A 9,375-nucleotide genomic window follows, 5' to 3' on the forward strand; every position below is an offset into this window, starting at 1 on the left:
CAGGGGAGCTTTGGCTTTCCTAAACACATGCCCTCAGCTCAGGTCATATTTCTAAATTCCTCCTTCGCAGCCTGTCCTTGCTTCCACCTCCTGATCATTGTGTCATGACCCCCACCTGTGACCCATCCCTGCACCAGTGCAGCCCCACTGCCCAACACATGCCCCCACAGCGCCCTCATCAGACACTGCCCAGGACAGGGTGTGTTTGGGGTGTGGAAACATCCCCCACCAGAGTCCCCATGCCAGACCTCAGCGTCCATCCCCACCAGCTGTCCTGCTTATGCAGCCCCCACAGAATCTGGACTCAGCCAAGCCCCAGCTTTGTCCCACACAAGGGTTCCCAGACAGCCTTGCTCCGTGGTCTGCCAAGGTCTGGGCAAGAAGAGAGGCTGGGGCAGACTGGCTCTTCCCCCAACACTGGCACCAAGACCAGCAGGAGGAAGGAGATAGGCACAGAGCAAAACCACCCATAAATTGGGGTGAATTGCCAATGCTGGAAATGGCCAATGGGAGGGTCTGGGGGGTAAAAAATGCTTTGGGGCACCTTGTCAGTCTGTCCATACCACCAAGGGCACAGACAGGACTCTTCTCTCCTACACCTGTATGTCTTGGTTTCCTTCCATTATGTCTGGGTCTGCACCACACACCCACTGCAGCGTGTCCTCTCCCTGCATGGTCACACAGCTCAGCTAACATTGGTGCTGCCCTCTCCTGGGCACCTTCCAGCCAAGACCAGCCCTTCCCCAGGTATTCCCATCTCCACTGCCTGCTCCACATCTTAGCCCCACAGAGGAGCTCAGTCCGGGCTGCAGTGTGCTGGAGAACTCTGGGCACTCACCCCACAGTCCCAGCCCCTCTGGAGGTCAGAGCAGCCGCTGGGGGGCAGAGAGGAGTTTCAGCCTCCTCATCAGCCCCAGGGCTGAAGGTTCACCATGGCATGAGGAAATGGAGGTCAGTGAAACTGCAGGACTCCTGGTGTCAGGTCCAGGAGATCCTGTACATAGGCACCACAGTCTGACTGTGCTCCCTCAGTGCCCGTCCCTCTCCCCAGGCCAGAACAAGAGTCCTGGCCAGGTGACAGAACATCCCATCCTGATGACATGTCTGCAGAAAGAGGTTCTCTTTTTCATGGATTCCTTACTACACACACAGAGATGCTCCCTTGCTCTCCTCCAGCGACATCCCTGCTCCCCAGAGATCCTTTCCCTATGTGAGAGTGTCTGTGACCAGACATTCCTGACTTCCTTCCCATCCTCCCTGCAGGGCCCCAAGCTGGCAGTGCTGCTCTGCAGAACAAGGGGACTCTGCTGCCCTGGGAACATGGGGTGACCCTCCACTGGCCACACTGGTGGGGTTGGGGAGCAGAGCCAGCTAGACAGGGTTCGCTGCTGCTGAGGCCCTTTCCATCTTCCCTGGATGGCTCAAGGGCCAAGGACGGGGATGGGAAGGACCATGGGGTGTCTCCAATGGCACAGAAGACAAGGGAGAGCTGCACCAGATCCGGCCTATGGGCTTTCCAAAAGGGTGGCCTAAAACACTGTTTTGATGTCCCTTTGCCTGCTGGCTCCTCACAGCCTGTCATGCAGTCCTCTCGTTAACCCATGGTATTCTCAGGTTCATGTTTTCCTTCAAGAGACTCCACCTTGCATGTTTATTTACTTCATGAGGGAACACTCACTGCTCCACCAGAGTCACACACTGTCCCTGGACACCACCTGAGATCTCCTGGCAGCTACTTTGGTGTATTACCAACACCAGCTTTGGAAGAGATGTCCAGAATTCTGGCCCTGCCCTGAGGAGCCCTTTTGTTTATGGTGGTGCTGGCATGGAGGCCATCTCTGACACCGTGGTTCACATGGCCTGCTCCTGCCTGCAGCCACAGGGGTGTCACTGTGGACAGAACAGGACTGTCAAAAACTACACAAAAGCTTGGGGGTGACACAAATGCAAGGGCACAGCAGGACAGTGTGGAAGTGAGGAGAGCTCAGAACTGAAAAAGCCACGTCCTGCTGCTGTACTTGGCCATGGCTCCAGGGAAGCAGCAACCCCAGCTCACAGGCAGCAGAGAGGCAGTGCCCACCGAGGCAGCGAGGAGCACTGGGGCTGCTCCTCCATGGGGCAGCTGGGCCCTTGGCTCCTGAATCCCTTTTGCCTGCTGGGTTTGGGCTCCCAGCTCCAGAGGAGATCTAAGAGATGGGAGTAAAGGCAAATGATTAAGTTATGGCTTCTTTAGCTATGCAAAGGGCCTGGTTCCTTCTGTATTTTAGGCTAACCAGACAGAAAAAAACATTTCTAAACATAAGAAGTTATATGAATAATACATAATTATAAATAATATTGTTTAACAAGGAAATACAAACATCTACAAAGTAAAGAAACAGTAGAACAAAAGACAGGATTTTACTGAATTCCTGGGAGTTACACGAGTGTGGTGGGTGCCTATTCATGCTGCAAAAAAGTGTATTCATATAATCTCCTCAGGGCATCCTTGATCTCCTGGTTCCTCATGCTGTAGATGAGGGGGTTCAATGCTGGAGGCACTACTGCGTACAGAAATGACACCACCAGGTTCAGGGATGGGAAGGAGATGGATGGGGGCTTCAGGTACGAAACCATGACAGTACTGACAAACAGGGAGACCACAGCCAGGTGAGGGAGGCACATAGAAAAGGTTTTGAGCCGTCCCTGCTCAGAGGGGATCCTCAGCACAGCCCTGAAGATCTGCACATAGGACACCACAATGAAAACAAAACACCCAAAAACTAAACAGGCACTAACCACAAGAAGCCCAACTTCCCTGAGGTAGGAGTGTGAGCAGGAGAGCTTGAGGATCTGGGGGATTTCACAGAAGAACTGGTCCATAGCATTGCCTTGGCAGAGTCGTAGTGAAAAAGTGTTGACCGTGTGCAGGAGAGAATTGAGAAACCCACTGCCCCAGGCAGCTGCTGCCATGTGGACACAAGCTCTGCTGCCCAGGAGGGTCCCGTAGTGCAGGGGTTTGCAGATGGCAACATAGCGGTCATAGGACATGATGGTGAGGAGAGAAAACTCTGCTCCAAAAAAGAAGACAAAGAAAAAGATTTGGGCAGCACATCCCAAGTAGGAGATGTCCCTGTTGTCCCAGAGGGAATTGTCCATGGCTTTGGGGAGAGTGGTGGAGATGGAGCCCAGGTCGAGGAGGGAGAGGTTGAGGAGGAAGAAGTACATGGGGGTGTGCAGGTGGTGGTCACAGGCGATGGCGGTGATGATGAGGCCGTTGACCAGGAGGGCAGCCAGGTAGATGCCCAGGAAGAGCCAGAAGTACAAGAGCTGCAGCTCCTGTCTGTCTGCGAATGCCAGGAGGAGGAACTTGGTGATGCTGCTGCTGTTGGACATCTGCTACCTCTGGACATGGGGGACTGACCAAGGAGGAAATAACAGTGTTATTTACAGTGTTGTTAACAAGTTAGAGCAGACTTTTCTGAGCAAAATCAAAGCCATTTCCCAACACCCCTGTCCCTACTGCACACCCACACACCTCATTTTTCCTTTTCTCAGAGAACTTCTTTCAGCTCCGTGCCTGGAGCTGTGGTTGGTACTCTGATTGTGCTGTGAGGAGCGGGGCCTCTACCCGCAGGCTGCCCAGGAGTCAGCCCTGCTATGCAGCAGTGGTTTCATGGGAACAGTGGGGGTAGGAGCCAGAGCTGGTGTCTGACTTTGTCAGATGCAACAATTTGTAATGCAGAAGGGCCAGTCAGCATCTGCACTCCCAGTGCTAAGGAATGAGGATGGTAGAAGGCAGTTTGAGAGTTTTGGGTGTTTTAAATCTCCCCCATCTCACCTGGGGAGTCTTTGAGCAGGTCCTGTGAGGCAAGGAGGATGGCCTGTGGCTTAGTGCAGAGTGAGGGGAGCTGCTCTGTCCCAGTGACTTGTTCTGAGCTGCCCTGAGCTTTTCCTTGATGACATGGAGGGCAATCACACTCTTACATTACCCTGAAACACAACCAGACACTGCTGAGAGCAGGGGGACCCCGTGCAGACCACTACATGTGTCACCCTTTCTCAAGGTCTCGGCACCCCACTTCTAGACAAAGACACACATGGCTTATAACACAGAGAAGGGGAGAAACAAGTTAAATGCACTGAGGGTCCTGCTGAGATAGACCAGGGCAGGGGCAGCCTCAGGACAGCGTTACCCTTCCACAGCTGTGCTCGCCACCTCCCAGACACCAACATTGCTGGGCAGCTGCTCCCAGTCCCTGTGCTCTGCAGAGGGAACTGGGCATGGGGCTGGAGAGCTGCACCATGGCTCTGCTGCAGCTCGGGCTGCAGAGGAGGAGGTTCATGCCTTGGACTCCACTGCGGTGTGGACAGAGGCTTTGCTGGGTGGGAGAGGAGGAGGCAAGGGGGCTTGCTCAGAGTAAAGGGTCTGCACAGGGGGATAATGTGGAGATTTCTCAATTCTCCCTCCTACATAATTTCTGGTTTTCATTTCCTCACATTCCCTGATCATATTCCTGCTGTCTGGAGATTTTTATACTGGGAGGTGTTTTCTGTACAAGGTCTTTTCCTTGTCAGAACTCACAGACCCTGTCCCAACCTCTCAGCACTTACCTTGGCCCTATAGAAACTTCCCTGTTTGCAGGGCACTGGCTGCATGCATATTCCTGTTTCCAGGTAGAAAAGGGCAGGTCAGAGCAACCCTGATGGGTGATGCTGGTGCTGCCAACAGGCAGGGGAGTGGCTGAAGACAATTTAGGAGGCTGTTATCAGAGCTGCTGCTCACTCAGCGTTAGAGATCAGAAGTCTCAATGACTTGTTCAAGCATGAGAACTCCTTTCCATTTCTCTCCCCAAATTCCCCAAAAGCAGGAAACTGAAAACACACACTCAAGAAAGCTCCTTATCTTTATCTTTGTAGTAATCACTGCCTTGACCTTCCCCTCAAAAAATGTCATTGAAAATGACTTGGGGTGATCTGGAGCAGTGAGCAGCCCTGACCCACACAGCACCTTCTCCACAGCAGAAGGACCCTACCCTGCCAGGGGTCTCTCCTTCCACTCACAGCTTCTCCCCACAGTGCCATGGGCAGCTCCCAGGGCAGGCTGAGTGCTGACCCTGGCAGGAAGCAGAGTCTCTGCCCCAACACACAGCCCCTGGGCTGCAGGGACCCTGCTCTGAAGGACAGCCATGGACACCCCTGGCTGCACCCGCACCTGCACACCCCTGCAGCCATCCCCAGGAGAAGGCAGCCTCCATAGCCTGTCCCTCTGACAGTGCAGCAGGGAAGCCCTGCTCTGGAGCACATCCTCCTCCTCTAGACACGAGGGAGATTACTGACGACTGTGCTGGCTTCACCAGATCCCTCCATGACCTGCAGCTGCATTGCCCTGCACCCAGAGACTTACTGTGTCAAGGGCTGTGAGGATTTCTCCTCCACGGAGCTCTCAGCTTCCTCCCACTCTCGTCTGCCTTTCCCCTCTCTGTGGCCAGCTCCTCTGTCCTTAATGCCTGCAGGCAGTGCCCTCAGCCCTGCTGCGCTTTGCAGAGGAGCTGCTCCTGGGCAGAGCTGTCTCTCTGCAGCGCTGCCCACTTGCCCTGAACTCCCTCCGTCCCAGGAGCCTGGCCCAGCTCCGTAACAGAGGACCAGCCCAAGGCATTTTAAAGACTCCTCAGGTGGGTTTGATGCTGAGTCCATGAACCTCAGACAGTGATAGGATGATGAAGATGCCTCTCAAGAAGTCAAAGCCAGATGCAAACTGCAAAGTTCTTTGGAGTCTTAATGGGTCCCAGTGAGGACCATTACTGACAAAGCCTTCCCAGGGGCTGGTTAGAGCAGAAAACTCCAGGCAGAGAAGACAGGTAAACAAAGGCCAAAGGTGGAGCAAATTCTGAGTAAAACTGGAAGTGTTAAATTAAGCAAAAAGGCAAAGATCTGACTCCTAGCCCCTGGCAAGGGAGATCTTGTCCCTCACACATTGCTCAGGGCTCTTGCTGGGGTAGTGTGATGTGGGGATGCACAATGCCAAGAGCAGGACTACGGTCTAACATCCCCCAGGCTCTCAGGGAGGGAAGGGGAGGCCGTGAGACCCAGTGCTGTAAGGAGAAGGTGCTTCCTCATCGGTATCAGTGGCAGAGACAACAGTCATAGCCAAGGGCAGAAAGAGCTCATCTCTTCTGGGGAATTTTCAGAGTTTTTCTCATCCCTCTATCGTCTCCACCACAGGCTGTCCCACCTTGTCCACACCTGCACCTCTTTCTCTGCAGGCTGGAGATGTCCACCTGGCTACCACACCTTGCTCTCACCTGAACACCTCCCTTCCTTTACTGATATTTCTCCATCCTCCCTGGTTGCTTCTTGAAACACAAATCCTGGGGCTGCTCCAGTCTCCCTCTGGGTGACTTGTTACACCACAGCACTGCCCTTTGAGTGACTTTTTTGTGTCCAGTCTGGGCCTCCCCAGCTGCACTTTGTGGCACTAGTCCTTTCTCATGCTGTATCTTACTATAAAGAGAAGTTCCACCATCTCTGAAATCACCCCTCAGTCACTCTCAGGTTATTCCTATAGTGCCTGAAGCCTCCACACCGCTGGGCCAAAGAACTCCAGGTCCCTCAGACACTCCATATGGTTGTGGGCACTAAGTTCCAAACCCCACTTTGGCAGAACTTCACTCAACACTCTCCAGTGCCTCTCTATTTCTCTAAAATGGGGAGCCACACCCTGGGACACACCCATGTTTGTGGGGTTAAACAAGCCAGTCAGGTTCCCACCTGTTCTGATGTATCGGGCTGTTTGGTCCCCTTCCTCCACTGATGTAGGATTGGCCCCTTTTCATTGTAAAACTTCAGGTGACTTCCATTTCCAAATCCCACAGTTTCACAAGGTCCCCACAGACTGAAGCTTTTCATGCTTAGGTGCAGCTGGCTCATTTTCATTCGGGAGTCTCACACGAGAGAACAGCATGAGGATTTGCAGAGTTGCAGAGCACTATAAATCCCCTCTCCTGGAGAAACTGTGGGGTCCTGCGGGTTTGGTACTAATAAAGCCATCGGGCTGGACCCAGAGTGGAAGTTACCCTTTATGAGAGAGAGCAGCAGGAATGTGTGGAGCTCTGCCTGGGCATGGATGATGACTCAGCTGAGCTGAAGAGTCATGGGCAACACTGTGGTGGCTGGATGTCTGATATGGACCCCCTGATGAGGAAGAGGAAGTAGATGGACCTTCTTCATTTAACTGGAAGAAGCACTAATCCTCATGGGAGACCTAAACTATCCCAATATTTGTTGAAGGGGCAATACAGGAAAGTAAAAGCCATCCTGAGGAGGCAGTGAGGGGAGGTGTCCTGCAGGAAATCATACTTAGAAACAAGGAAGAGCTGGTCAGGGATGTAACAGTCAGGGGTGGGAAATTAGAGCTGAGGCTCCTGAGAGAAGGGAACAAGGTAAAGAGCAGGACTTCAGGAGAGCAGGATTTGGCCTGCTGAGGAACCTGCTTGGAAGAATCCCATGGGATATGACACTGAAGAATTTCCCAAATTAAGAGATCTGTCTTAATCAAAATAGTGGAAGAGAGTAGGATCCACAGACATAGGCTCTGCTTATGAAATAAAATAGATGCCAGACAAGTACAAGATTTAGAAACGGAACTAAAGTTGTGGGAGACATTGGCCTGTCAGCCCTGCACAGCCTCCGAGAAGCAGCTAGGCTTTGATGAGAAACAGGCCTTGGAAGAAAGATAAGAAACTGCTGAGTTGTGCCAAGGTGGCAGGGAAAAACAACGGACAGCTGCAACACTGAGCTGTGGGAAAGTACTGAGCTGTGAGAAGTTACTGCTGCGTGAACAGCGCGTGAACAAGAAGTTGATTGGTCTGCACAGCGCGTGTTAGAGTGGTCTGATGCTGATAGGAGAAAAGGTTGATAGCTGTCTAATTGCTGATTTGCTAATGATGAAGTAAGACCTTTAACGAGAGCATAAGTATGTACTATTGTAAGAATAAACGGCCCCTGCCCTGCAGAAAAAAAAAAGAGAACACTCTGACTCGTTATTTCAGCCGCTACAACTGGTGACCCCAATGTGCAAATTCCAACCCAACATACGGATCCCAAGCTGGTGTGTGAATCCCATCTCGATTTCGGACAGAGCGAGGACCGCGGAAGCCGAGCAGTGGTATCGGAGCCCAGCTGAACTTTACGATCGGTGGAGGTGAGCCAACTAGTCCGGACAAGTAACTGAAGTCACCTGGAGACAAGGTGAGCAGCTCGGGCTAACATGGGGGTGCAAATTTCTGCAGAGGAAAAATCTATTTTACATATTTTGACAAAAATTCTGGAGAAGCGGGGAATCAAATATGAGGAAAAGGCGATATGCACTTTGCTTATTTGGTGTAAAAGGAATGGGGTCCCTGCTGATGCACTCTCTGCTTTTAATCTTGAAACATGGAGAGAGGCAGGGAACACCTTATTTGAGGCGGCCACAAGGGGGGATACCATCGCTGCATCATCTTTCACTACATGGCAACAAATACATGAATCCCTGAAACAGCTAAAAAGTGATTGGACTGCCGCAGTAGCTGCAGCTGATGTTATGTTACTTCCGATTTTTGGACGGATCATTTAGTTGTGCTTCAGATACCCCCAGTAAGGCTGTGGACCCCTTCCATGTGTCCACCACCTGCCGATGAGGACTCTGATGAGGACTCTCCCGAGTCACCGGTACTCCACAAAGCATCGAGACATTTACTAATAGATTTATCTGATGAGTCAGTGGGGAGAGCTGTTGATCGACCACCACCTACTGCCCCCCCCCAAACCCAATTAAGGGGCCTGAAAGAGATGATTTGCTTACGATACAACTGGTAACAGTGACTATAGGGGCTCCTAACCCCCATAAATTTTGGCTAAAAATGAGGGAGCATGCTCTACAAGAAGGAGACTTAGAACTTGCTCAGGCTTTGGGTTCCGGGAAAAAACATGCATACCTGGTACTTGTTAACCCGGATGGTGATCATAATGAGTGGGAACCATTCCACTAGGGGTTAGTAAAGGAATTGAGAGCCACTTGTATGCAGCATGGATTAGATTCTCCTTATGCTCAATTGCTTTTGCAAGGAATCTATACTAGTGAATCAACACCTCATGATTGTCGGAGCTTGGCTCAGGTCTGTTTAACTCCTATGCAGCTAATGGTGTTTGAAGCAAAATGGAGGCAGCTCGCACAGGAGCAGGCTTTAGCCAATTTGGAATTCCTACAAGACAACCCTCGTTTTGGGGCAGGACTTCCACAATTGCTAGGAGACCACCCTCTTAATGCCCCACAAGTGCAAGCCCAGTTACATACGTTGATTTTACAACAAGCCAAAGTGCTGGCTTTTCAGGCTTTACTTCAAGTACCAGATG

At 51.9% G+C, this 9,375-nt stretch overlaps 1 protein-coding gene across 1 annotated transcript; it reads right to left on the bottom strand.

Moving 5' to 3' along the window:
* Positions 1-2,439: 2,439 nt before the first annotated feature.
* On the bottom strand, positions 2,440-8,707 carry LOC141937125 (olfactory receptor 14A16-like). Its single transcript, XM_074854560.1, has 8 exons — positions 8,571-8,707; positions 8,289-8,305; positions 8,077-8,218; positions 6,566-6,680; positions 4,594-4,646; positions 4,284-4,408; positions 3,821-3,934; positions 2,440-3,326 (listed from the first exon to the last, which is right to left on the bottom strand). The coding sequence occupies exons 1-8, from the start codon at positions 8,705-8,707 to the stop codon at positions 2,440-2,442; spliced, it is 1,590 nt and encodes a 529-aa protein (XP_074710661.1).
* Between the last annotated feature and the right edge of the window lie 668 nt (positions 8,708-9,375).

Source organism: Strix uralensis, chromosome 37, assembly GCF_047716275.1.
Source record: "Strix uralensis isolate ZFMK-TIS-50842 chromosome 37, bStrUra1, whole genome shotgun sequence".
Classification (NCBI taxonomy): domain Eukaryota; kingdom Metazoa; phylum Chordata; class Aves; order Strigiformes; family Strigidae; genus Strix; species Strix uralensis.

What these genes read in the sequence shown, in the direction of transcription:
- LOC141937125 (XM_074854560.1), bottom strand. Translation starts at nt 8,707, where the DNA reads ATGCTTTGTGGAGTACCGGTGACTCGGGAGAGTCCTCATCAGAGTCCT. An exon ending in CGAGCTGCAGCAGAGCCATG is followed by an intron (nt 3,935 to 4,283) that starts GTGCAGCTCTCC and finishes CATGTCATCAAG; the next exon opens with GAAAAGCTCAGGGCAGCTCA. An exon ending in CCTGCTCAAAGACTCCCCAG is followed by an intron (nt 3,327 to 3,820) that starts GTGAGATGGGGG and finishes TGGCATTCGCAG; the next exon opens with ACAGACAGGAGCTGCAGCTC.